This window comes from Anguilla anguilla, chromosome 16, assembly GCF_013347855.1.
Source record: "Anguilla anguilla isolate fAngAng1 chromosome 16, fAngAng1.pri, whole genome shotgun sequence".
NCBI classification, from domain to species: domain Eukaryota; kingdom Metazoa; phylum Chordata; class Actinopteri; order Anguilliformes; family Anguillidae; genus Anguilla; species Anguilla anguilla.
Window position 1 is genome coordinate 23,152,270 of NC_049216.1, and position 27,560 is coordinate 23,179,829.

The window sequence follows — 27,560 nt, forward strand, 5'->3', positions numbered from 1 at the left end:
ACCAGTTTAAAAATCTAAAGAATACAGGTTGTGATTTTGGAGCTAAGAAATTAAAATATGTACAAATTGTTTGAAAAAATATTTTTGAAAAGCAAATAAGAGGAACTGGAAAACGGAGATTAACATTTCAATGTATCCAATCACTCCAATATTAGTACAATGTTTTGATTCCCCAGCCACAGTCAGAACCAAACTGCTCACTGTGGTGCAAGCTGTCACAACAAATATGGAGAAAAATATAATACTGATAATTGGGCCACTATGAAAGCCTGTGAAAGAAACTGGTAAGAGAGACTGACAACATAAAATATTGGCTGTTTATGTAGTGTTTGTACTGGATTGTAATCAGACATCCTACATTATCAGAAATCACATCATCATCAATTTCAATGCAAAACAAGTAGGAATAGACTTTTTTTGGTTTCAGAAATAGGCGTACTATTTACAAAGAATGCATATGTTTTTTTCTAGAATACAAGTAATGTGTCAGTCTGTGGAAAAAAGGAAATCAAATTTATCTTCCGAGTAGAAGTGCAGTGCAAAGTTTGAATTCATTTCGCACCAATGGTAAAAAAAAATGTATATAAAAAACATACAGCAAACTTAAATTCAAAATTCAGCCCACATTATTTACAGAGCAATGCAAATCCCCAAAAAGTCCATCTCCGTAAGAGCACCTTTAGAGCTCCACGGTAGAGAAAACAATAAACGCTCAGCCATAGGCAGAGGTTCCCGACCGGAATTCCTTCTCGACCCAGATCCAGAATCTTCTGGTCTCTGACATTCTGTAATTGGTATATTCCTGAAGTGCCAGTCTGGTCGTGTTTAGCGGTATGAGCGCGTGATCGGTCTGTCTGAGACGCGGCTGGTCAGCGGAAGTCCTTTGTGAGGCGCGGCGGCTCACGCGGCTTTCTTTCCGCTCTGGTGGCGCGTGATGGCCTCCAGTTTCTGTCTGTAAGCTTCTGCTTCCTGCTCCTTCTTCAGAAGCTGCTGTCGGTATTTTTGCGCTTCGCGGTTTGCCTCCTCCAGCTGCTTCTGCAGGGCTTCCTTCTCCTGTGAATAAAGCAGTTTTTGTGTGTAATATCCATATTTCACAAGTAAAGGACAAGCTTTCGTTCACACAGCTGGTCTTAAGCAGTATACTTCATTGCCTTTTTTGTTGTCGTATTTAACTTTAAACAAAAAGAGTAGTAAGTATTGGAAGCCTACTTGTGCTGCAATTGGTGTGCATGCATGCCTGCGTGTAAATAGGCAATGGGTTGTTTAGACTACCACCGTACAAAATTCTCACATTCTATTCCTGTTCAAAATCGAAAAGGTGAATTGGACATTGTAGTATTAATCGGTACAAATGCAGGCCCTAAAGAGAAGGAAGTTTGCGCTTGTAAACCAAAAATCTGTTTGGACCAGAAAGCAATTAACGGTGTACCTGTGTAAACGACTGCTTTATAACTGATCAATTAGATGCAGAGTAAAAATTAAAACCAGCAGACGCTCTAGGAATTGGCATACAGCTAATATTGGCTAGCTCTGCACATTTTACATTGTGTCTGGAGCTGTGCTCATTCACACAGAATAAACTGCTAGCCAGGTCCAACAAACTTTTCAGTGGAGCTTAGATGTTAAAGCTTTCACTCACCTCAAATTCTGGGCTTTCCACATGATTTTCAATAAACTCAATGCGCTGCCGTTTTGCTGTTGGCTCTTCACTTATAACGGTTTCTTCTGCAACGTCTGTGGCAGGGACTGTTAACACTAAAGAGCACCATTTTGGATTAGTATATTGAGGTACCTATTTATGAAATGTTAAAGAATATAACCAAAGTGTCGCTGAATAATTTTGGTGTTGAATATTTGAGAAGGATTTCACACTCAAATTTTCTACCGATTTGTTTGCTGAAAGCTCAAAACAAACTGATAGGTATTGGAACTCACAAGTAAAACTCACAAGCAAAAGCTATACAGATAGAAGTTGAAATATTTAGTTTCAACTTGTAATTCAATAATTACTTTAAAAATGTGTTTTGTATTTATAAAGTTTCCCTTTGTCTAATATTACATGTCAAGATCTGAATCCATTCAGAAGGACAGGAAGGGGGAAAATACTTTTTCAAGGCAATGTAGTTTAAGATTTCAGATTTGAATGCAGGACCACATCTTATCTAAGGTAAAATGCAAATGAACCAGAGTCATAATACAGAGTGCTTCATGTCTCCTTGAAGATGACACATACGAGCAAAGCATCGTGCCGTTGTCTCACCTTGCTGGCCGTCTGGCATCGTCACAATAATGGGCTGGCCGATGCCACTCTGCAGGTTGCCAAGCTGGATGCCGTCTGTTACTATAGTGATGACCTGCTGACCCCCTGAGCTGACGACCTGCTGGATGGTACCGTCCACCGAGTCTGCGGTCACCACCTCCTCCGTTGCCACCACTGGGACATGACACAAACAGTAAGCACATCAGATTTACCTGGTTAAATAAAGGGAAATAATCATAAAACAGAAATATCACAGCACAGCGCACCTCGGGCAACGCACTGCTGTGTGCTTCAGCCTACTTCAGGGGTAGTAAACTGTAAGTGATCAAATTCAATCTTAAATTATAGTTACTTAACTGCAAGGGGCCCCACGCTGCTTTTTTTGAGGATTATTTGAGACCTACACACGTACATAGATGCTAGTATTCTTGGCGCAGTTAATCCTACAGTTGAAATTGTCGAGAAACAGCTAAAAGTTGTTTAAACGTGGTTTAATGCTCAGGAGTGTAGTTGACAAGTAGACATTGGATGGAGTCTGCTCTAGCTTTTGCTGCCCCTCTTGGGACTCAACAAGATCTCTAGTGGTTGAATGAGGTGCGCTTTGTTAGGGCTGGAGTGAAAACATAGATCTCCAGAAACTGGATTGGGAACCACTATTTTATGCTGTTTGCTTTGTTAAAAACACCTGTGGGTTAAACGAATCCTGTGGGCTGTTGGTTTTCTCTTTGGGTGCCTCAACAATAATTACATTGTCACGGGAACCGCTAGATTACCTGTAAAGCTTTGATGACCCATCCCCCCAAAGTATATTATTTGTCATGCAGTCTAGAAACCAAACAATTGCTTTCATCAGGCAAACAGTGGTATATGAAAAGGGCTTTCTACAGACCAAATTGTATTATTTACCCTTATTTTGCTTGGACCAGCTGGCGAAAAGGCCAAAGATTGCACATAGGCTTACCTGCAATTTTGCAGAACACATCTTATCCCCCTCTGCCATTTACCCACATAAGCTCATTCATGCTAACCTTCAACATCAGCTGTAAAGCAATCAAAATAATCTGCTATGCTGTAGCCTCTGAATACATCAAAGCCTGTTATGACATCACAGGTAGCCAGTGTCACAGACACAGAAGTCTTCATTCAGGGGTGTTCAACAAGGGGTGTTGCTGCTACCTGGGATGAGGGGTGGAGGCGTGGCTTGGAGAGGTCTTGTAACTCCTTTTGAAAGCTATGAAGCTGCAGGAGATTTGATGTATGCTTTTCCATTACACTAACAGAGACGTTTTCATAGATTTTGAGTATCTTCAATAGCACGGCAAATATGAAGCCTCCAGATGTTTATGAATATGAAAAATTCTTTTTTGTAGAGAGCTGCACTTGAGTTAAATTTCCCCTCTTCTGTACATCATTGGACAAGTGTCCTCTACAGTTTTCAGTTGAACCTGTACTGTTGTGTACCTTACTGTAGGCAGATCAGTGTAGGGTACTTTGAGATTTGATTTGAAATGATACAGTTACCTGTCGACTTGGAGGGGTTTCCTGTAGAAACCAGGCCGGTGAAGTTGACCACGCCCCCGGGGCCGATGATGAACTGTGGGGTTCCTGTGTGTATCGTCACCGTGTCTGGACTCTCTGGGTTCGTATTAATTTGGTTCTGCATGGACACCTGAAAGACAAAACAATAAAATAAATGTAGATACTGATAAGCTCTGTGGGGGAGGGTGAGGAGACCCACAAATAACTCTGCTTTTAGCATGGATGTTCTTGCCAATTTTTAGATGCGAAGCACCTTATGGATGTGGCTTGTAACTCACTCACTCAATCACACACTCACTCACATTTAGCAGGCTGAAGATTCTCCACAAGGGAGAGCTTTTTGCATCAATGACACTGTGTCCTTGTCTTTCAATTGTGCAACAAAAACAAAAGATTTGGTTTATGTTGAATAGTTACCATTGTAGAATATGTTACCATTTATGTTGATTGACCTGCAACAGGGACATTGGCATGTGCTAGACTTTATCACTGCAGTGTGCCTGAGGCCAAATCCTGTAAAAACCGCTACCTGCAGGATCTCTGCCAACTCTTCATTGGCATGGTCCACGGCGATGTCCAGCGCGTTTTTGCAGAACTTGCTCTGCGTGTGGACATCGGCGCCGTACTTGACGAGGAGCTCGACGACATCGCGGTGTCCGTGCTCTGTGGCCCAGTGGAGGGCGGTCATTTTCAGCATGTCTTTGGCGTTGACGTCAGCGCCGTGCTGTAAACAAGGTCCAAATCAATGCATGCATTGTTGAGACTGCTCTCTCCCGCTGAATGATGAAAGAAATACAGAGCAAACTGGCTCTGGCAATAAAATTTCTTTGTGTTTTTAATTGGACAATTACCTTGCAAATGACATTCTACTTAGTTCTATCAAAGGGAAGGCAGGCTATGAATGAAACTGTTGAGATCAAAGTTCCAGGCCGCACATATCTGAAGTTCCCCCTGGGAGAAAGAAGATATTCTATTCTATATCTGAGCTTTGTATCAAGGCTTGTAGTGCACACATCTGAAAGTTACCCTGGGTGCCAGACGAGACAAGTACCTATTCAAACCTATAACTGATTTACTTTGGTAAGAGCAACCAAGTGAACAGTAAGTACATTTAACCTTTTCCCTCCGAAATGTGGTATTTCAAGTGAGCAGTATACGGGTTAGAATTGTTCATTGTGCCTCCTCTTTCATTTGCAGTTTCCACTAGTACTTTGCTTTGGTTCTTACAATATTCCACCTGCACCCATGCAGCCAAAAACTGTGTACTCCTCCGATAAACCCAGCAGGGACTATTCACACAGCATATGGAAGGAGAGCTGGCACTGAGGTGAGGAGAGGTGTTTCTCTCACCGAATACTTGGCACAGGTATCAGCTGAGAAGCTAGAGAACACTAATACAGTGGTAACCTGAGGAGCCCTGGTCAGCTTAAAGCACTCTACCTGTCTGGACGTGGACAGTCTCTACCTGTCTGGATGTGGTGAGTCCTGTCCTGTTCCTTTTGGCCCCTATCATAGTCGGCTCCAGATTCAGAAAGACTAGTCTCGCATTGTCCTGGCTGTGGGGCTCAGCCTGAATTTTGAGTGAGACTCTTTTTACCGACTGATCCACTCTGGAGCGCCCTGAGGAGCCCCCTGAGGAGCCCCATGAGAAAAAAATAACTTGTGTGATGCAAGTTCTAGGATGTCACTTTCGCCTCCTCCAGGATCTCTGCCTGCTCTTCCCCATTTATGTATTTTTAGGTATATTTACTGATGATAATTTGAAAATTGCAACCTTGGGGTGTTTAAGCTGAAATTCCTAATGTACACAGAGAAGTGAAGACTCAAACAGTGTTAAAACCAACATCAGCCCAACATTATGGCTGTGATCGGTAGCAGCACTACTGTGGTTGGGGTTGGGAAATTGTATAACAGACTGATCTGCTTTAAAAAGAATAACAGCATCATAAGCATGATGCAAGCTTGTTTTGTGAAAACTGGGTTTCAGTGTCAGACCGAGATAGTCCTGACTGGTCGCACTCAGCAAGGTGCACACTGAACAAACAGATCGAACTGACCAATTAAATCAGCAGGGCTGTCTTTGTCTCAATGCAAGAGCAACTCATCTGGTCAGTCCAGTCTCCTACAGTCTTCCTTTGCAAAGTAAAATTAGTAGTTCCAAAGTTTAGGTCAATAACAATTTATTAACAAAGCAAAAATAGTCTTCTTTACAGTATGAAACATAGTGGGTAAAAGCAAGGCAGGTCAATCACAATGCAGTGTTGTTCAGACACAAGCTTCATACCTCTTTCCCAGATCTAAATGTACCAATGAGGTGGCAGATAACCAAATGGGTCATTGTGAACTCTATTCATGTCTGCTCCCTTCTGATAGACTTTGATAGTCTCTGACACCCCAGTTCAAGTCAACCTCTAGTCATGCTGAGGTAGATTAAATCAACCAAAATTCCTCACATATGCATTCATTGAAGATAAAATGGCTATGACTGGAGATAAAATTAGTTTTACAAAAAAAATCATAAGAACTTGAGTGTAATCAGAGTTCAAATTTTGGAATTATTTGTGCTTATTTAATGTTTGGGCACATTTAGGGGACACTCAGGTTGTTGACCTACTTTCAGTAACACCTCCACGATACGGGTGTGGCCCTCTGCAGCCGCCATGTGCAGGGGGGTTCTGTCCACTTTGGTCCGAGCATCCCGGCTCACGCCTGCCCTCAGCAGCACCTCTGTGGTTGAGTAATGGCCATACTGGGCCGAGAGGTGAAGAGGCGAGGTCCCCAGCTACACCGAGAGGTGAAAGGTCAGGCCGGTGTACAGACTCCGCATATTTCATAAGGTAGTAAAATACAAACTAAGGCAGTCTGAGAGTAAAGGCGGCCCAAGTCCCCATCCTACATTAGCAGTCTCCTTCTTGCACTTCATGCCACATTGTAGGCTTATCTAATAACTACTATAATGAGTTGTTAATATGATAACTAAATGCTACTAACTTTGCATGCAGATTTCAGCTCAGTGGGGTACGCAAACCCAACTGGTTCAGTAGATTAAATGATCAGTTTAATAAACTGGGTTCTGGAAACAAAACTGCAGGTATTGTGATACTTAAGCATTGAGCTAAGTAGCAATACACTGTATTGGGAACTGGATAATTATATATTATACATAACTACATACTGTGTAATAAATTATTACTGTAATACTATAATATATATTGGTGGAAACATAAGCCTGCAGAAACTGTGACGCTCCAGTGTTTAGCTGAGTAGCAATACACTGTACTGTGAACTGGTGTATTTTGTATTATACATAAAATAATAGTATCTCGTGATCCACCACAATGCCTCCTACGACCAATATTTTGGGAAATACTGCTTTAAGGCATGAGTTTACCTACCCAGTCTGTTGTAAACGGTGCTCCGTTAGCCATTAAGATCCGCACCTCGTCATCCTGTCCTGATCGAGCTGCCTCCAGCAGCTTTTTTCCCATGTCCACTAGCGACATCTAGTGCGGAGAAAAGGAACTTAAATAATTTCTGATACACTTAAATCGTTCAAGCAGCTAAGGCCACTGTTCCACTGCAAACAGTAAATCTTAAGAAATAATCAGAAGAAAGTGCCTTGCATGCTGCACGTAACAGGTCTTGTTCACCAGCTAGCTATAATGTTGGGTAAGGCCTAATCTGTACAGCAATGGCAAGCTAAATATGTTTCATTTTTTAAAAATATATTACCTGTGCAGCCCATGTTTAGTCTAAATGAAATAAGCCCCCCTCCCCCCCAGTCTTTAGAATATTTGTAAATACGGCTTTTCATTAATGCAAAAGCACTTAATTGGTTTTAGTAACTTCAGCTTCAGCAATTAAACAAAAAGTATATGTGCAGTCCCGTAAAATATAACTAGACCTCATTAAGACTTATGAGGGGCAAACAGGGTTTTAGTACTACACAAATAGACAAGAAGTGTGACTTTTTAAAAAGGCATGATCAGAAAGATGTGACATTTCCAATCATCTGTATGACAGTCAATTAACTGTTGCAGCTGATTTGTCCTTGTTCTGAATCTCTTTCTGAAGTGTATTTCCATGTTTGATGCACTGATGATGGTCCATTGACTGAACCATCTGCATTCATTCATTTTTTTTATTAAACCTTTTCCTGCACTCATTACTTGGACATTGACTATTGATTATGAATCAACGTTCTGCATTAGCCTTTTGTGGCTATTCTTCCTTCGGGATAGTCAGTTAGTGTCCTTCATGTCTTGCCTTCAAATTCCATTAAATTTCAAAAACTCAAAAGAAGATAAATGGAACTAAATACTACAATACAGTTCACAAATGTGTTTGTAACCAATGGTGATGTTACTTTAACACTGGGAGACTTGTTTTACTGTCAGGATAGCTGTAAAACTAGAAACTTTTGTAATTCCTTTGAATTGTTTGTATTACTAAACTTATCGTTTATCTGAAACATTCATTTTATTTAGCAACATTGTGTATTCAAAACACTGCAAATGAACAAATGCATCCAAATACTTTTACTTCAGATATTAATTTATTGTGCGGCAGGAACATGGATCAAGCAGCAAAACACAACACAATTATTCAAATCAAAACCGCTTGTGTGGGTGAATCGGAGTCCATTGCCTTAATAATAACTAGCAATTCGCGACCAATCAATGCAGTTCAGTATTTTCCCCACACTCCAATGCAAAGGTATTGGCTTTGCATCCGCAACATTTAACACAATTCTTGGACTTTGTTGGATTATCTTGCTGTCATTCAGGAAGCAATTAAAAGTTAGATAGGGCCACACACAATACGCAGTCTCCGATTTATGTTACATTTATTGTGAGGCGTTAAGTCTAACTTATTTCATTACTTTACTTTACTTTACTTTAATACAGTAGGTGATGGGAACTTGAACGTTGCAGGACCCGTTAACCAGCAAATTTAGCTAGCTACACTGCTAAGGCAGATAGCCTGCTAACGGTAATGCGATACAGAAATTTTGCTAATCTAAATATTTGTCATTGGTTCTGATTACGTTCGAGGGAGACATATCTTCTCCATACCAGTTAGCTAATTGCATTTAAGTCGTTCAACAAACAAACCGCAAACAATCATCCGGCGGTGCATGTGTCGGAGCTAGCTAGCAAGCTAGACACCAGTCTACCGCATTGCCCAGTGCTCCTAGTGAAGAAGCCACTCATCCAGTCGGCCACCATTTTCTATGATAACAACAACATGACCCCCACCCACCCCACCCCCACTCACTACCACTGGAGTACAACACCCCATACTTAAATCGCCTAATACATGTTCTCCCCAGCATTAAACAAAACGTGCTTTATACAGCAGTAACCCCGGAAATCTGGTACGTTAACGCAATAAACAGGAAATTGGTCGGCTGATCGGGGTTCCGGGGGAAGTTGAATTATTTTTCCACCAGCAAAGAGATCAACTTCCACATCCGGTGGGGCCACACAAAATACCCAGACACTGACCTGGAAAAGATTCCTTATAGTCTGACACAGTGATAGCTGATACCTACAAGCCTTACCTTGGCGTTTCAATTAGCGGAACTTCAGTAATGCAGACCACTGCTGGCATTAACTAATCGGGGGGAATTTCTTGCGATGCCGTCCGTTCGGCGCCCAATTTTTCTACTCAAAGAAAAGTCCCGTATTTTTCGCGGATGTGCACAACGGGGCAATGCAACCATTTTTCTTTGAAGTACAATGGGCAGATGCACTCTTGACAGTGATAGCAAATGTCACCTCGCAACTTAATCATTTTCGGATGACCTAAAGGGTAACGATTGTCTTTGATAAATTTAATTGTTTGCACAATGAAATTATTCTGGCGAGGATACATTTCAAAATTAATACGTATGTGCGGATGGATACATATCAATAGTACGCATGCGCTGTGGTTCACAGGGTTGCTGTGTACCGCGGTTAACCGGTACTTGGTTACGTGAAGTTTTAGTAAGCAGCATAAATATTCGTTCTGTTAATTTACTGAAGTCGTGACTGAAGTTGATTTTTATGTGTTTTTGAGTAAGCTGACACAAGCTGATGGAAGAATTGGTGATTCAATTAAAAAAGTAAAACGTTAGTGATCCACAGCTTGCACAGCGAGCAAACATTAACGGTGGCTGGCTTACGTCACCTAAACCGTTAGCTAGCTAACAAACACAGCAGCTAGCGTTAACTAGGATGCAACCAAACATCTAATAACTCATTAGCTATTCCGCTAGTTAACGAGAGAGGTTATGTTAATCATATTTATTGCTGTCGTAATTTACCGAGCAGCTGCAAGTGTTTGTGTTAATAAAGCTGGCCGTTTTGAACCAATCCTGCCCCCTAACGTAACGTTAGCCTACTGAGCTTGCTAGCAAGTCCACAATTGAGGAGGTCTATTCCGGTAATCAGCTGTCTGTCTGGATAGCTCATCAAAATGACAACTTCGTTGCGGTGAGACACTATCTCATTCGCTGTATGATATCGTTCTTCTAAAAAATATAACTAGAGATAGCTGTAACTATTTGCAGTTGTCTAGTTGTTTGGTCGCTTGTGTGACCTCTTGTCTAGCTTGCTTGGAAATAATGCTAAAAAGGCAAGCTACTTTTTTCTGATTAGACTGATCGGCTAGAAGCTAACTTACCTAGCTACCTATCCCTCTCTCACACCAGGGTTGTGGGTCAAGTGAAAAGCTTATTTTACCTATGTGTGTCTCAACAAATGCGATGTTAACGTTACCGGTATCCGCTGAGTTTTTCAGGAATGGCATTTGACGTTATATAATTTGCTATCAAAACTTTGCTTATTGTAGATGGCTAGCTTGCTATGTCAGTTCACGCGCATCATCAAGTCGAGGGTCTTCCGTGCATGGTAAACTAAAACCAAGCCATCATTGAGTTCAGATTTCTGCTTAAATGTAACGATACCGTTTAATTGCGAAGCACTCTATGAATGTTGAATCCTCCAAGCATGGTGTCTGAAATGCGAAGGTCACTTATCATGTTTGTAAGTTCAGCTGTTATTTTGACAAAAATAATTTGGAAGAGGCTGTGTAGTTAGTAAAATCATGTTCGGATATTGAATCTGAATGTTACTCTCATTTTGCAGGTGAGTCCGCGCTAAATGACTGTGACAATGTGAAAATAAGTTTCCTGCTTGTTCAATATTCCTGTAAAGATGCCAGCCGTGACAGCTGGATTAAAGGAGCTGTATCTATCTACGTCTCTGGGAGACCTGAACAAGAAAGCCGAAATTAAGCCTGATAAAATTAACACGAGAAGGTATACTGCTCCCTGTTCAACAAACGAAAAATTAAACTCTTTCCAAATATGCAATAAAATGACTGGAAGACTAAATAATTCATTGTTGCCATGATAATTAAGAAGTTGCTTCTTGTGTGCCATTTGCTGAATGAATTACTGCATCAAGAGGTCAATTCTTTGTCACTTCATTACAAATCCCACAGGAAAATCATTACTTTAAAAATGAAATGATTACTTCAGGCGCAAATCAGAGGAAATTAATATTATCAGCAACAGTTTATATGTAATTTCCTCTGAACATTTATACAATGAGCTGCATTTGAGTATCAGGTATTGTAGGGTTTTATATAATGTTTGTGTTGGTCTTTAGCTATGTGCAGAGTGCCTGTAAGATCCTTAAAGCAGCAGAGGAGAGTCGTCTTGATGGAGATGAGGAAAAGGCCTATGTCCTGTACATGAAGTACCTGACCATTTATGACATCATCAAAAAAAGGCCCGATTTCAAGCAACAACAGGTACACCCCAGCTTTGATAAACTGTTCAGTTATTTCTTTATTTTTATGCATTTACATTTTACATACAATCCGTTTATGCAGCTGGATAGTTACAGAAACCATTCAGGTTAAGCACTTTGCTTGAAGGTACAAAGACAGCATCCCACCTGTGAATCAAGCCTACGGCTTCAGAGTTACAAGCCCATTTCCCCAATCATTATGCTGCACTTCTGTCCTGCTGTGCTAAATGAGCACTGGTTGATCTTTGGTTGCCTGACTGTGGTGAGGTGTGTGAACATGTCCCTGTGCCTGCATATGCATACAGACAGAAGGATTAGGAGACATGCTGTCTCATCCTTGTCAACGGTGTACAAAGCCAGAATAAAACTAAATTCATTTTTCTCCATCGTGCATGCTTAAATAAAAATAGCATATAGTTTGTTTACGCAAAATTCTTAGGGCACATCTGTCATCAAGGAAAGTTATAAATCATATTTTCCTCATTGAGCTATCAAAACATTGTTCAAGGTCAGGTGAAATTAAATGTAGCACACAATAATAAAGCAATCAATGAACAATGTCAATCTGTCAATACCCACAGAGCACATAGAAAAGCACTATTTTGAATCCTGCAGGATTTATGGTTATCTCCTCCTTTTGCATTTTTGACTGAGCCTGGCACTCTTTGAAGTACAAACTAGTTTTCTTTTCAGCACATGCTGTTCAAGGGGCATAGTGGTGAATAATTTAATGCCTAAAGGTGGAATTTAAATAATTGATTGTAATTAGTTTTAGTGCAACGCAAAGTACTCATTCTCTCCCTGCGTTCATGCTGTAATACTGCTGGGTGCAGTATTTTCATGAGAAACTTGGTATTTTTTTTTTTTTTTTTTAAATGAAACTTATACTGGCCATTAATACATTCTTTATTCTGTCATTTGTTCTTTTCTCCTAAGGACTTCTTTCTCTCTGTGCTGGGGCCAACCAGTTTGAAAAAAGCCATCGAGCAGGCAGAGAAGCTGTCTGACAGCCTAAAGCTCAGGTTTGCCATGTTACTGCTCCTCTGCTTGCTTCTCGACTGCTCACATGTGGAGATAAGAACAATGTGTGACATGGTATAGTTCATTACAGTGCATGTATATCAGCACTCAGAATCCCCACCACTAGCTAGTCTGTGCTGTAATTGAGGAGGGTGTTTGAAACAGCGGCAGTGTAGTGCTGCCCATCTCCAGTCCTGAAGGGCCACAATCCAATTTATGTTTTCTGTGAGTTGCTAATACCCTCTTATCTGGTGTGGGAGAGCTGCTGTTAGCGGTTATGTACCTCTGGAACAAAGCATGCTGACTCTGCAGGCTTGACTGGCCTCATGGTGGAGCCTTGCAGTCTAACCGCAGAGTGGTGCACACAGGTACGAGGAGGCGGAGGTGCGTAAGAAGCTGGACGAGAGGGAGCGGCAGGAGGAGAGGAGGAGGAAAGAGAAGTCACAGAGGGAGGCGGGGAGGGGACCTTTAAAAGAGACAACATGCGCCAAGAAAGGGGACAACAAGGTACTACAAAGTCATCAAGGCGGTGGCTGAGGTAACAGGCCAGCAGCCACGAAGGCCTACCCCAGCCTGCTGATCTTTTGGCCAGTGGAGAGGTGGTATAATCATTACTGTGCTGGAACAATCAAATGATAGAATCAATAATTCAAAAAATAGATTTGAGAAAATACCTGCACAACTTTTATTGTCCTATCAGATCATCCTTATTTCATATTGGCTGCCACCCATTATTTTCACTACTATCATTGCCAAGGGTGTGAAGGAGGTGAGACCCAAAATGTCAGCTGGCAGCTATAAAGAAAAGAAGATTATAGAGCACAGACAGGTTTAAAAGCACTTTAAACTTGCCTACACTGAATTTTTTTAACCAACTATCTACATTCTCCCCAAAACTAGCCCTGTTTAGTAAATTCTGTATAATTATTGAAAACATTGTGGTGGCGTACTATGGAACTGAGCTTAGATTTTTTTTTTATCGTATTGTTTTTGAAAGGAGCTGGAAACTATAGAGCTGAGTGTCTACTGGATCATAAACAAATTGTAAAATTCATTCTTGAATTATTGATATCCTTACTTATCCTTGTTAATAATTGAACAGGCAGAGATGGGTGAGGTTATACGGTGCTTCATGCCCAGTCCATGGCTGTCTGTTTTAATTCAGGGCAGTATAAACTACTGTGCTCCAACAGTCATTGTGAAAGTGAAGCAGTGATGCTGACTGAGGCGTATCCTCCTGCATTTCTGTCCTCTAGGTAAAAGGGGAAGCAAAGGGTTTGAAGAATGAGACACCTAAAGGTGAGGAGGCTTTTTTGTTCTGGGGGGGGGGGGGGGGGGCAGCAGTCTAAGGGAGTGTGTACAGGGAAGTAAAACGTGTGGAGTCCTCACTGCGCCAGGCCCAGCCCTCTGGCAGCCCCGTGCTGCAGCGCGTAGTTATCTGTAGCATCGCCCAGGCCTGCGAATGCAACTGTGGGCACCACTTTTGGCGGAAAGGGGGGGGGGGGGGGGTAACCTGGGGTTCAAAAAGGTGTGGGAGGGCGTGTCTGTCTGCTCATGCAAGTCACGCAAGCCCTCTGAAAGCAGGGAGTTTCACTGCGACCCAGTCTCTCTTCTTCCCTCTCCTCCCACGCAGCTGCCGTCCCTCCTGGGGGGGTCACCCCTGAGGCCCTGTTTCGGATCATGAGGGAGCCGAGTGTCAGCCTTGTTGTGATGGATGCCAGGAGCAGGAGAGATTTCGAAGAGTCTCAAATCCTGGTCCCCTCTCAGAGCTGTATCAGTGTTCCGGCTGAGATCATCAGCCCAGGGTAGGACATTTAGTTGGAGGGGTGAGGGGGGTGTTAAGGTTTGAGGTTGAGTGGTCATCTTCTCAGGTGTAAGTACTAAACCCAGTAGTGTAGTAAGTGTGATGCAAATTAATTTGAATTCAATTGTAAGTTTGCTTGTAAATGGGTATTCTGGAGTCTAGGTAAAGACAAGCGTAGATTAGCTGGATGGCCAGTTCTCAATTTAGCATTTTTTGTAAAACCTGGGTGTACTGTGAAAATGTAATGTTCTTGAATATTAAAAAGTAGTTTCACTGAGAATAAATGTTGCAGCTGCGTTATCTCTCTTGCTGCATGCTTTCTGAGTGGCTAGTTGTGACTTCTTTATTTATTCATTTATTTTTTTAAATCAGAATAACTGTCAATCAAATTGAGGCCCAGCTTCCAGAAGAGTCGAAGGAGCAGTGGAAGAGGCGGGGCTTGGCAGATTACATCGTCCTACTGGATTGGTTCAGTTCTGTGAAGGACCTGAGACTGGGCTCCTGCCTGCAGAGTCTGAAGGACGCACTGTATAAGGTGAACAAGTCAGGCTTGGGACTGGACATAACAAGCCCATAGCTTGCCAACGGAACTAGCAAAGATATATACCAAACTAAAAGTAGCTTTTCACTGTCATATCTTCACTCAAAAAATAAATTGTTGACCAGTGGTTGCATGCAGTATTAAGTAGGCTGTGACAAACTGGTTAAGTTGATGTCACTTAAAGGCTACTTAATAGCGTGAAACCACTGTCCACAATTTAAAATAAATCTAACAGTTTTTTAAGTTAATTTAATAATTAAATTATTGGGCAGAGCTAATAGCTTAACTCCATTTACCAGTAGCCTCCTGTGTGTGTAGCTTAACTGTGTCCAGAATCAAGTAGAACTGTACCTGTTTTCGCATAAAAGTATAATTGTTAGACCAGTATCAAATCTGGACAAAGAAAAATCTCAGCTTTAGATTTTACTATCGGATATTGATTACAAAATTCCCTGCCTAAAATAGACTTGATTTATTGTCACCACTGCGATTGCCCTGGACCATATAAAATGCATTGGCAAAGTTTGTTACTATCACATAAAAATAGAAGCCAAATCGAATAGAGACCTGTATTGGCATAAAAATGAAATCATTAGACCAGTAGGGCCAAGTTGCCATAAATGTAACGCTTCATAAAGTTAGCACGGTCAATAATTTAATGCTGCTACTGTAGCTATTTCAGGTTTGTACATGTGCATTTGAGTAATCCACCACCTCCCAAAGGAGAAAACGTTTTTGAGCATTTTGAGACTTTTGAGAATAGTGGCCACAAGAGGGCACTAAAGCTTTCAGAAAAGGCATTGGAGGAAAAACTCGCCAGGGCTCACTGGACTAAAGGGGATCAAAAACTAGTTCAGATTACAAGCAGAATGAAAGAAATTGATTGTCTCAAAGATGATAACATATGGATAATCTGGATAAAATTGTCAATTATACATGATGTTACAAAGTTAAACACCACTTGTGTGTTGTGGTAGTGTGCAGTGGGGTAGTGTGTTTGTTGAGACCCATGTTTGTTGCGCGGTGGAATAGTAAGACCTGTGTTTGCTGCACAGTGAGACCTGTGATTGTTGCGCAGTGAGACCTGTGTTTATGTGGTGGGACAGTGAGACCTACATTTGTTATGTAGTAGGACAGTGAGACCTGTGTTTCTTACACACTGAGACCTGTGCTTATGTAGTGGAACAGTGAGACCTGTGTTTGTTGCACAGTAAGACCTGTGTTTGTTATGTAGTGGGACAGTGGGACCTGTGTTTCTTATACTGTGAGACCTCTGTTTGTTGCACAGTGGGACAGTGAGACCTGTGTTTGTTGCACAGTGGTAGAGTAAGACCTGTGTTTGTTGCGCAGTAGGACAGTGAGCCCTGGGTTTGTTGCACAGTGGGACAGTAAGACCTGTGTTTGTTGCGCAGTGGGACCTGTGTTTGTTGTGCAGTGGGACCTGTGTTTGTTGCGCAGTGGGACCTGTGTTTGTTGTGCAGTAAGACCTGTGTTTGTTACGCAGTGGGACAGTGAGACCTGTGTTTGTTGCGCAGTGGGACCTGTGTTTGTTGTGCAGTAAGACCTGTGTTTGTTGCGCAGTGGGACCTGTGTTTGTTGTGCAGTGGGACCTGTGTTTGTTGTGCAGTGGGACCTGTGTTTGTTGTGCAGTGGGACCTGTGTTTGTTGTGCAGTAAGACCTGTGTTTGTTACGCAGTGGGACAGTGAGACCTGTGTTTGTTGCGCAGTGGGACCTGTGTTTGTTGTGCAGTAAGACCTGTGTTTGTTGCGCAGTGGGACAGTGAGACTTGTGTTTGTTGTGCAGTGGGACAGTGAGACCTGTGTTTGTTGCGCAGTGGAACAGTGAGACCTGTGTTTGTTGCGCAGTGGGACAGTGAGACCACTCTCCGTGCTGAGCCCCTGGTCCTGGAAGGAGGCTATGAGAGCTGGCTGCTGTATTACCCCATGTACACCTCTAATGCCAAAGCCAAGCCGCCCAGGGAGCAGACCAACCACCCCCTCCCCACATGTAAGTACACTGGCCGCTGCAGGTAAAAGCTCTTTCTGCTCCCATTCCTTTGCTTTACGTGTCCAGTTTGAGTAAAGCAATGATGTCCGATGTCATTGAAGTATGACCACTGAAGGAATGGTTTAAATCTTTTGCTGATTCAGGTAAAGGGGTTGTTATTGGTTGATTTCCGGTAAAGAGGGTGTTACTGGGTGATTTCAGGTAAAGAGGGTGTTGGAGGGTGATTTCAGGTAAAGAGAGTGTTAGAGGGTGATTTCAGGTAAAGAGGGTGTTGGAGGGTGATTTCAGGTAAAAAGGGTGTTGGAGGGTGATTTCAGGTAAAGAGGGTGTTGGAGGGTGATTTCAGGTAAAGAGGGTGTTGGAGGGTGATTTCAGGTAAAGAGGGTGTTAGAGGGTGATTTCAGGTAAAGAGAGTGTTAGAGGGTGATTTCAGGTAAAGAGGGTGTTGGAGGGTGATTTCAGGTAAAGAGGGTGTTGGAGGGTGATTTCAGCTAAAGAGGGTGTTAGAGGGTGATTTCAGGTAAAGAGGGTGTTGGAGGGTGATTTCAGCTAAAGAGGGTGTTAGAGGGTGATTTCAGGTAAAGAGGGTGTTGGAGGGTGATTTCAGGTAAATAGAGTGTTGCAGTTCAGTATCGGGTCATAACTGATCCATCATGCTGTGCTGAGATCAGTGGACTTCAGCTACCCCTCGCTGGAGGAGCCCGGACCCGAGTGCCCAGCCCTGCCAGGAGCGGAGCCAGGATCCGAGCCTCAGCGCCCTGCCGAGGTGAACGGGTCTGCCGCTGAAGGAGAGAGGTCCCGCTCGGACTCGGCGGGCCCCAGGGAGCAGCCGAAAGCCTCCGCGGTGCCCCAAACGCCCTCGTCAGCCCCCACCGACACGTCCGTCAAAGCAGCGGCCGGGCAGCACGCCGGCACCGCAAAGCCTGTCCCACAGGTGGGCCTGCTCCTCTGGAACCATGGTCACTTCACCACGCTGTTTATTTCTCTTTATTCTTTGAAACTTTTTTGGACTTAAAAGAATGGAATTTGTGCTGTTGAATAATCTCTCTTTCATTCTTTCTCTCTCTCACTCTCTCTCTCTCTCTCTCTCTCCCTCCCTCCCTCATGCCCCTTGTCCAGATCAATCGCTCCAGAAAGCCTGCGGTCGTGGTGCCTGAGGGTGCTCGGCCCAGCAGTGAAACTGCCTCTTCAGGCAGGGAGGGGAAGTGCACTCTGAATGGGCCTGCGCCTCCAGACTGCCCTGGCAAACTGCCCCCCCGGCCCAGCGCCCTGGCAGAGGGGCAGACCCCCGTGCCAATGGAGCGAGTGAAGAGGGACAAGAAGCGTGCGCAGGAGGAAGAGAGGAAGAGGGAGGGAAAGGAAGTGAAAGAAGCTCAGAAGCGCAGAGACGAGGATGAGGAGAAGAGAAATGAAGAGAAGATGGAGGGCGAGGAGGAGAAGGAGCAGGAGAAAAGGAGGTTGGAGAGGCAGCAGGCAGTGCAAGAGGAACTGGAGGCGGGAGAGAGGCGCGGCACGAGGGATCGGGGCGTCCACGCGCAGGTCAACAACGCCTGCCTGGCGTCTGTGCCCAGGAGCATCGTCAGCGACATGAAGGTGCGCCTGTGTGACTGCTTGCATGTTTTTTAGTGAAAGGTTTTGACAAACATCTAGAAAAGTATCCAAGTCAAGTTTCTATCATTTTCTATCCTAGAACCTGATCCTGGTCAGAATTCACATTTGAACCAAATGTTTGGATCGGGAATTGGAAGAGCTTATCCCAGAACAGTGTTAACTCTCACAGATATTGAGGTGTTGAGGTTTAATGACTTTATTGATGGCCAGTAAGTTGGACCTATTTATGGAGCCTTGAGTATGGGCGGTTGATGTTGAAAGGTCAGGAAAAGCTCTTGAATTGATGGCATTGGTAATTGTGCAGTTCCCAGCAAGAGCCAATCAGGTGTGGCCCCCCATGTGTGTGTTTCAGCGTGAGCCACTGACCAGGGCCCGAAGTGAGGAGATGGGCCGTACTGTCCCGGGCCTGCCCGAGGGCTGGATGAAGGTAAAGCTCTGGAGGCACAGCCACGTTCATGCATGCCAGGCCTACATTTACATGCTTCACACCTGTATTCACATGCACCACGCTCACATTCATGCATGTCCCAACCAGGTAATGTGTTCGTGTACCCACTGCCCACTTGTACACATGCCATACCTGTGTTTAAAATGAAGTAAATTGTGGGCCCTGGGGGAAGCGTAATGCAGGTACCTGCTTAATTATAGTCATTCTTGAGACCTTTCTGTGCGGAGAATATTATGTAGTGCTGTGTATTTTGTAATATTAGCTTACTTACATATTTGACGTGACACCAGGCCACTGTGACACTCTCCCTGTTTTATTATTTGATCACAGTTTTTTTAATTATTTCATTCTGTATTCTTTTATTTATAGTGTTGTATATTATGTTATTTTCTTTTTTCTAATTTCTGAAAGTTTTGATTTTAGTGCTGAATGTAAAGCACTTGGAGCTGCATTTTATGTATGAAAGGTGCTATATTGAAAAAACATTATTATTATTATTATTAATAATAATAATCTCATTATTTATTACTTGTATGTTTCTTTTTTTCCAAGTTCCTGGACACAGTCACGGGCACGTACCGTTACTACCACTCGCCGACCAATAGGGTGCACCTGTACCCCCCGGAGGTGAGCGTGTCGCACACGCCCCCGGCCACGCCCCCCACTCTGAAACAGAAGCAGGCGCAGCCATCGGAGGTGGACAGAGAGCTCTCCAAGCTGAAGCGCTCGTACTCCTCCCCCGACATCACGCGGGACGTCCGCCACGAGGGCCCCAAGAAGCCCTCCGCCACGCCAGCCGTCAACAGGGGCACCAAGTGTGTGAGCCAGCCCCCTCCCCTCTCCCCTGTAGAGCTGGAGCCAGCCTGGCTCATTATCTAATTATTTACCCCTCTCCCCTGTACAGCTGGAGCCAGCCTGGCTCATTATCTCATTATTTACCCCTCTCCCCTGTACAGCTGGAGCCAGCCTGGCTCATTATTTACCCCTCTGCCCTGTAGAGCTGGAGCCAGCCTGGCTCATTATTTACCCCTCTGCCCTGTACAGCTAGAGCCAGCCTGGCTCATTATTTACCCCTCTCCCCTGTACAGCTGGAGCCAGCCTGGCTCATTATCTCATTATTTACCCCTCTCCCCTGTACAGCTGGAGCCAGCATGGCTCATTATTTACCCCTCTCCCCTGTAGAGCTGGAGCCAGCCTGGCTGATTATTTACCCCTCTGCCCTGTAGAGCTGGAACCAGGCTGGGTCATTATTTACCCCTCTGCCCTGTAGAGCTGGAACCAGGCTGGGTCATTATTTACCCCTCTGCCCTGTAGAGCTGGAACCAGGCTGGGTCATTATTTACCCCTCTCCCCTGTACAGCTGGAACCAGGCTGGGTCATTATTTACCCCTCTTCCCTGTACAGCTGGAGCCAGCCTGGCTCATTATTTACCCCTCTGCCCTGTAGAGCTGGAGCCAGCCTGGGTCATTATTTACCCCTCTCCCCTGTAGAGCTGGAACCAGGCTGGGTCATTGTTTACCCCTCTCCCCTGTAGAGCTGGTGCCAGCCTGGCTCATTATTTACCCCTCTCCCCTGTACAGCTGGAGCCAGCCTGGCTCATTATTTACCCCTCTGCCCTGTAGAGCTGGAACCAGCCTGGCTCAATATTCCCCTTTCCCACTGTAGAGCTGGAACCAACCTGATTCATAATACTCCTTTTCCACAGGCAGGCTCATTATACCCCTTTACCCCTGTTTTGTTCCCAACAGACCACATAGTGTCACAGCGTACACAAAAGCTGAGATTGCCCGGCCATCAGCAGCAAAGATTCGCAACCTGAACCCGGTGTTTGGGGGCCTGGGGTCTTCCCTGACGGGGCTGCGTAACCTTGGTAACACCTGCTACATGAACTCTGTTCTGCAGTGCCTGTGCAACACGCCCGTCATGACGGAGTACTTCAACAGGAACCTGTACCTGGAAGACATCAACAGGTGGGGCTTTGCTGAGTCATGCTGCTTTACCTGTTGGTCTGGGCGTAGTGACATTCCTGTGCCACAAGCAGAGCGCTGAACAGTGGCCAGATACCTAGATGTCACATGCAACATTTAGCAACATAGAGTGTACTTTAGCAATTTCATATTTTTTGTCACTTTTTAAAAATGTTTTTTTTTGCATTCCTCATCAATGTGGTCATCCTATGGTCAGTTTGCAAAAAAAAGACCTATTCTCTGTAACATTCGAGGGAGCATCAAGTGAACTGCAGCTTTGTACCATAATAGTGTTGAAATTTCATTTCTGTTGCCGACAGATTTGAACTGATTAATTAAACTCCAAAGCAAAGTAGTATGAATGATTGTTTGAAGTTGAGCCACCAGTGGCCCTCTGTTGTTACATCACTGCTAAAAGACTGCTTTTTTTCGCCCTCTCTGGGGATGACAGAGCGAACATCTTGGGGCACAAGGGTGATGTGGCGGAGGAGTTTGGTGTGATTATGAAGGCCTTGTGGTCAGGGCTGTATAAGTGCATCAGCCCTCGGGACTTCAAGGTAACCATCGGAAAGATAAACGAGCAGTTCGCCGGGTACGAACAGCAGGACTCCCAGGAGCTGCTGCTCTTCCTCATGGACGGACTGCACGAAGACCTCAACAAGGTACACCTGGGGGGGGCCGTGACATTGGGGTCAGGGTGACCTTCTGGGGTGGGCGGGGACACTGGGGGTCAGGATGACCTTCTGGGGTGGGCGGGGACACTGGGGGTCAGGGTGGTGTTCTGGGGTGGGCGGGGACACTGGGGGTCAGGGTGGTGTTCTGGGGTGGGCGGGGACACTGGGGGTCAGGGTGGTGTTCTGGGGTGGGCGGGGACACTGGGGGTCAGGATGACCTTCTGGGGTGGGCGGGGACACTGGGGATCAGGGTGGTGTTCTGGGGTGGGCGGGGACACTGGGGATCAGGGTGGTGTTCTGGGGTGGGTGGGGACACTGGGGGGTGAGGGTGGTGTTGTGGGATGGGCGGGGACACTGGGGGGTCAGGATGACCTTCTGGGGTGGGCGCGGACACTGGGGGTCAGGGTGGTGTTCTGGGGTGGGCGGGGACACTGGAGGGTGAGGGTGGTGTTGTGGGATGGGCGGGGACACTGGGGGGTCAGGATGACCTTCTGGGGTGGGCGCGGACACTGGGGGTCAGGGTGGTGTTCTGGGGTGGGCGGGGACACTGGGGGGTCAGGGTGGTGTTCTGGGGTGGGCGGGGACACTGGGGGGTGAGGGTGGTGTTGTGGGGTGGGCGGGGACACTGGGGGTCAGGGTGGTGTTCTGGGGTGGGCGGGGACACTGGGGGGTGAGGGTGGTGTTGTGGGGTGGGCGGGGACACTGGGGGTCAGGGTGGTGTTCTGGGGTGGGCGGGGACACTGGGGGGTCAGGGTGGCGTTCTGGGATGGGCGGGGACACTGGGATTGAGCTCCGAAGGGTGACTGCTGTGTGGTGGGTAGAGACCCTTGGGTTGGTGGTTTTGAAAGTATGAGGCGTCAGGAATCCCTGAATGGACTAATGGGTGGAGTCATCACTGTCTGAGGTATTAAACGAGCTGGTAAAATAGACACTCCAGCCAGGACAGGGAGAGGGCTTGAGTGGCATTCCTACACCAGTCACTCTGCAGTGGCGCTGTTCCAGGTGACTCAGGGCAGTGTGTGTTTGTTCATTCTTTTGTTTTATTATGTATTTCATCTAACTTTGGAAGTCTATGGAACTCATTAATGTTTATCAACTTACATACTGCACATTTAGTGCTGTGATATTGACATGAAGATATATCTGTATTGATTATCAATTTCTCCCTTTTTTTCTTTGTTCATTGTTCATTTATTGGTGGCACGATTAAGAGAGTAAGTAAATTGGTCACATGTTCCTGCCTCAAAGGTGTCTGTCTGTGTGTGGAGTGTTTCTGTCGTACTGTACGTATGTTTTGTGTGGGGTGATGTGAGGATAATGTCATTGCATGTGAACCCTGGGTGTGCCTCATTCTAGAGAACTACCCTGTACTTTCTGCTTGTGACTGGAAACTGTATGACTGTGTAATGCAGCTGGAGGCAGAGCCAGCCTTACTCAGCACATAAAAAGAACTCTTAAGAAAGCCAGGCTCTGTCCTGTACCTGGTGTGCTGGTGTGATTGGTCTAGTGTCTGTGAAGCTCATCCTCACGGCCTGCTGACCAGCGGAACCCCCCCACCTCCTCATCAGTACCACTCATTTCATAACAATTACTGTGCCGACGTCCAATTACGTTTCTGAGGGATTGATGGGTTCTAGGATGAATTGAAGTGTAGAATTTTTTTTCTGTCAATATCACCCATACCACGTTAATGTAAAAAAAAAAAAAAAAAAATTGTTTGGAACGTCTAAAGTTCTTTTCTGATGCTTCAGGGCATGATTTAGTAATGCAACACATTTTTAACACTTGCTGCTTTGAAAATGACTGTCTGCGAGCAAGGGAGTGTGAATGGGAGTGTGTGCTGGGTTATGCTTGCTTAAGGGGGAATTTCACTTTATAACACTTCTGCTTCTCATGACCGATATTGTCCTTCTAGTGAATGTGTGGCCCTTCAAGGACTGTGAGTCAGAGAGTGTTTGGTAGTGTTTAAAAGTGCTCATCTCGGCTGCTGGGCGACTCCTTCGGTTACAGCACCATGCTACGTTGCGTGGATGAGCCCCATGGTCTCGGATCGACTCTGGTACATGCCAGTTCCGACTATGGCCGGTAGCTCCATAGGGCAACTCATAATTAGCCGTTGCATTGCCAGGGTTTAGTCGGTTTGGGGTCCATGTTTCATTTCTTTCTAGCGATGCCTGCTGGTCAACAGGGCGTCTGTGGCCTACGTGTTCAAGCCGCACATGAAAGGTCTTCCTCTGACTATGCTCTATTCAAGTTTGGCTGTATTCTGCAATATGAGAAGAAGCTGAAGACGTGCGTTTCAGGGGAGACCGCGGATGTCTACACCCTGTCAAATTGGCAGTGGGGTTTGTACATGAATGTGGCTCCGGTTGCACATAATTGTACATTCCAAATTAGGATAGGAACTGCATCCGTACAGCCCCATGTTGGACCAAAATTTATTTAAAAAAGAAAAAAGGAAAAGTTGATCTTGTGTAAGCAAGCCAATGGAGGGTCAGTGTGGAGTCACTGAGACTGAGAACTTTGCCCCCAGTCAGTGTGGTATGACTGAGTGAGACTTTTGGCTGTATTGCAGTCAGTGTGGAATGACTGAGTGAGACTTTGGGCTGTTCTTAGTGCTCTGTGGATTGACTGAATCATGCCTGTGGGGAGGGGGGGGGAGGGGTGGGTGTAATGCAGGTGATAGGTGATCCAGGTGAATTGTTTGCACTTATTCAAATCATCCTGCTCCCTCCCCAGGCGGACAACCGCAAAAGGTACAAGGAAGAGGCCAACGATCACCTGGACGACCAGAGTGCGGCGGACTTGGCCTGGGAGAAGCACAAGCTGCTGAATGAGTCCATCGTCGTGGCGCTGTTCCAGGGCCAGTTCAAGTCCACCGTGCAGTGCCTGACCTGCCACAGGAAGTCCCGCACATTTGAGACCTTCATGTACCTGTCCCTGCCTCTGGCCTCCACCAACAGGTGCTCCCTACAGGTGGGCCCAGCATTCTGGGATACAGACAAAGGGCTCGCAACATTCCCCTCTGTCACATTTCTTCTCACAGCCTTCACTCCCCCCCCCCCCCCCCCCCCCCCCCCCAGACTCCACCTCCCTCTCTTTCGCTCTCTTTGTCTCACGTTCTCACTCGCTCACCCCCTCTCTCTCACATACGCCCGCACTCTCCCTCTCTCTGTTGTATTCTCTCCCTCACCTACTTTCACATTCTTTCTCTCTCTTCCTCTCTCTCTCTTTCTCTTTCTTTCTCAGGACTGTTTGAAATTGTTCTCTAAAGAGGAGAAGCTCACAGATAATAACAGGGTGTTCTGCAGACACTGTAAAGCCCTAAGAGATTCCGCAAAGAAGCTGGAAATCTGGAAGGTTCCCCCTATTCTCCTGGTCCATTTAAAAAGGTGAGAGTGCCTCCTACCTGCAGCGTATATGTTGGTTCATGTAATGAGAGAAGCCCATGAGGGCAGCCTTTTTGGAGACTGCAGCATGCCATCCACACCAAACAAGTGGATCTTCACAGTCACGAAGTCACAAAGAGCACACACACATTCTGTTTCAGCGAGGGCTGTCCTCCTGATCTCCTCATTACCCCCATCTGTAGCCATGCTATGCTTCCCCTCTGGCCTGAGCAGCCATCCTACACATTCATACACAGCCAGGTTAATAATTCACCAGTGCGAGTCCGTGCACGTGCGTGACGGCCTGTCAATCAAACATTCTCATGCGATTGATGCCGGCTGAGCTCTGATTTAGGAGGAGGGCACTTTCCTGCTGCTTGTGTTTGGGAGGAACCCGAGGGCCCATGAGTTACTCTGTCCCATTTCTGTACAAGGTTCTCCTATGAGGGGAGGTGGAAGCAGAAGCTCCAGACGTCTGTGGACTTTCCTCTGGATAACCTGGACTTGGGCCAGTATGTCATCGGACCCAAACACAGCCTGAAGAGATACCACCTCTATGCAGTGTCTGTGAGTAGAACAGCCAAACTGCCAGGCTGTGTGCATGAAAAGCCCATCATTCCCATCATAAGCACAGCGAAGTCAGCCGCTGAGAACAGTGACCGTGAATACTCTGGCCATACAGAGAACCGTGATAACGAGTAACCTGCTCACAGAGAACCGTGATAACGAGTAACCTGCTCACAGAGAACCGTGATAACGAGTAACCTGCTCACAGAGAACCGTGATAACGACTAACCTGCTCACAGAGAACTGTGATGACTACTAACCTGGTCACACTAAGAATGGATGGACCATAACCCTAACCACGGTTCCAGGTTCCTGAGCAGCTGTCTGAGATTCCTCTTGTTTGCCTGTGCATTAATTATCTTGCTGAGAACAATTACCATAATGATAAAGGCACAGTCTGGAGCAATCTGCCATTCGGTCTTCCAGTTCAACCTGTTTGTCAGGTGGTTTCCCGGATACAGGCTCTCTCAGCCTCTAAACAGGTTTTCATTTCAACCTTAATTTGGCACACCTGATTCTACTAATTAACAGCTGGATGAGATCTCTAGCTCTTGAATGAGGTGTGATTTGTTAGGGTGGGATTGAAACCTACAGGACTGTAGATCTCCAGGAACATGGTTTGACAGCCCTGGTTTACACTTTTGTTTGATGCAGTTCTGAAAGTGATGCCAGCAGTAGCCATTACCGTTCAAGGTCATTTTCAGTTTTAATTGTGGTTTGATTTCAACCCAATTGAATGGGACAAATTTTTGTTGTTGTAGTTATGCTTATTATTATGGTTGCCATGGTGATAGAACTGTGCAACCTCTCTATATCTTCACTCAGAACCACTACGGGGGCCTGGACGGCGGCCATTACACGGCGTACTGCAGGAACGCCGCCAAGCAGCGCTGGTTCAAGTTCGATGACCACGAGGTGACGGACATCCCCGCAGCGTCCGTGAAGTCCTCCGCCGCCTACATCTTCTTCTATTCGTCCCTGTGAGGTGACCGGGAGGAGGAAGGGACCACGCTGGGCGGTAACGCTGCATGGCTGCGGACGCTGCTCGACCTGAGCGCTGGCTGGGCGTCAGTGGGACCCCGCTTTAAGGCGCAGGTGCGGCTCGGCCCGTTTCCGTACGTTCGGGGACACAGACCCGGCTCTCTGTGTCTGAAGGCTGCACTTTCAGCTCATATAGGACCACATAGGCGTTTATAAGGCTTCCTACATCAGTACTATTGACTGTAGCGAGAAAAGCAAGTGTTACGGTATCCTATTTACGACCAACCACACTGCGGTTGTGTGCCTGCGGAGGCTGGCACAGTTTCAGCCAGGTTTGAAGTACCTGCCGGCTTTTACTGTGGTACTGGAACCAGGTAAATCGCTCCGATTCTGTTCTGTGTCAGTGTCATGGCCTTTTCACATTACTGATATTAAGCTTTCCTGTACTGTGAGTATAATAGAATGAAGAAGAGTAACATATGTACATACCGATTGCAAATCTTGCACATTAAACCTGTATAACTGTTATTTAATATTTAATGCTATATAAATGTTGGTTTATTTGTGAAGTGAACAAGCCATGGCTGCAAGTCAGTCACAGGCTTCTGTGAGATAAATTATAAACTATGCTGCTGCTTTTTCAACTTGTCATTAAGTTATTTATTTATATGAAGTCTGTTTGTTGGGGAGTGAAATCATGGGACTCTGCTGCTTTTGAGGTTTGGGCAGCCTGTTGGGTGAAAACAAAGCAGTCAATAAAGTTTTCCTGATTCCAAATCCTGTTTTTGACCAGAGTTTTTAGCATCTTTGTATCATCGGTAGTCAGGTGGTAGGTAGGGACAGTTGGGAGTGGTTGGGGGCAGTGGGGTGTGGTTGGGGGCAGCTGGGTATGTGTGGGGGCAGGAGGCAGTTGGGTGTGGTAGGGGGCAGCTGGGTATGTTTGGGGGCA

The 27,560-nt window shown here is 45.4% G+C and overlaps 2 protein-coding genes across 7 annotated transcripts; one reads left to right on the plus strand and one right to left on the minus strand.

Moving 5' to 3' along the window:
• Positions 1 to 66: 66 nt before the first annotated feature.
• LOC118215453 (GA-binding protein subunit beta-1-like) lies at positions 67 to 9,492 on the minus strand. Its single transcript, XM_035396284.1, has 8 exons — positions 9,363 to 9,492; positions 7,195 to 7,302; positions 6,414 to 6,581; positions 4,329 to 4,523; positions 3,782 to 3,929; positions 2,261 to 2,434; positions 1,640 to 1,755; positions 67 to 1,053 (listed from the first exon to the last, which is right to left on the minus strand). Exons 2-8 carry the CDS (start codon positions 7,300 to 7,302, stop codon positions 901 to 903), a joined length of 1,062 nt encoding a protein of 353 aa, XP_035252175.1. The 5' UTR covers positions 9,363 to 9,492; the 3' UTR covers positions 67 to 900.
• On the plus strand, positions 9,282 to 27,388 carry LOC118215451 (ubiquitin carboxyl-terminal hydrolase 8-like). Of its 6 annotated transcripts, none has more exons than XM_035396276.1 (20): positions 9,282 to 9,613; positions 10,933 to 11,105; positions 11,458 to 11,602; positions 12,538 to 12,623; positions 12,990 to 13,128; positions 13,878 to 13,920; positions 14,255 to 14,426; positions 14,798 to 14,960; positions 16,833 to 16,974; positions 17,646 to 17,908; positions 18,094 to 18,567; positions 18,938 to 19,012; positions 19,586 to 19,848; positions 20,782 to 21,003; positions 21,452 to 21,662; positions 22,886 to 22,888; positions 24,414 to 24,650; positions 24,924 to 25,066; positions 25,498 to 25,630; positions 26,456 to 27,388. In XM_035396276.1, exons 2-20 carry the CDS (start codon positions 11,002 to 11,004, stop codon positions 26,612 to 26,614), a joined length of 3,177 nt encoding a protein of 1,058 aa, XP_035252167.1. In that variant the 5' UTR covers positions 9,282 to 9,613; positions 10,933 to 11,001; the 3' UTR covers positions 26,615 to 27,388. The 6 variants fall into 6 exon arrangements, with proteins under 6 accessions (XP_035252167.1, XP_035252169.1, XP_035252171.1 ...); XM_035396278.1 differs by lacking the exon at positions 9,282 to 9,613 and adding an exon at positions 9,765 to 9,789; XM_035396275.1 differs by lacking the exon at positions 9,282 to 9,613 and adding an exon at positions 9,819 to 10,278.
• The last annotated feature ends 172 nt before the right edge of the window (positions 27,389 to 27,560 follow it).

Bases quoted from the DNA above. Each gene is read 5' to 3' on its own strand.
- LOC118215453 (XM_035396284.1), bottom strand. From the start codon at position 7,302: ATGTCGCTAGTGGACATGGGAAAAAAGCTGCTGGAGGCAGCTCGATCA. The intron at 4,524-6,413 runs GTAGGTCAACAA...CCTTGTTTACAG, and splicing joins TCGTGGAGGTGTTACTGAAA to CACGGCGCTGACGTCAACGC. The intron at 3,930-4,328 runs GTAGCGGTTTTT...TTTGTCTTTCAG, and splicing joins AGTTGGCAGAGATCCTGCAG to GTGTCCATGCAGAACCAAAT.
- LOC118215451 (XM_035396276.1), top strand. From the start codon at position 11,002: ATGCCAGCCGTGACAGCTGGATTAAAGGAGCTGTATCTATCTACGTCT. The intron at 11,106-11,457 runs GTATACTGCTCC...GTTGGTCTTTAG, and splicing joins GATAAAATTAACACGAGAAG to CTATGTGCAGAGTGCCTGTA. The intron at 18,568-18,937 runs GTGCGCCTGTGT...TGTGTGTTTCAG, and splicing joins GCATCGTCAGCGACATGAAG to CGTGAGCCACTGACCAGGGC.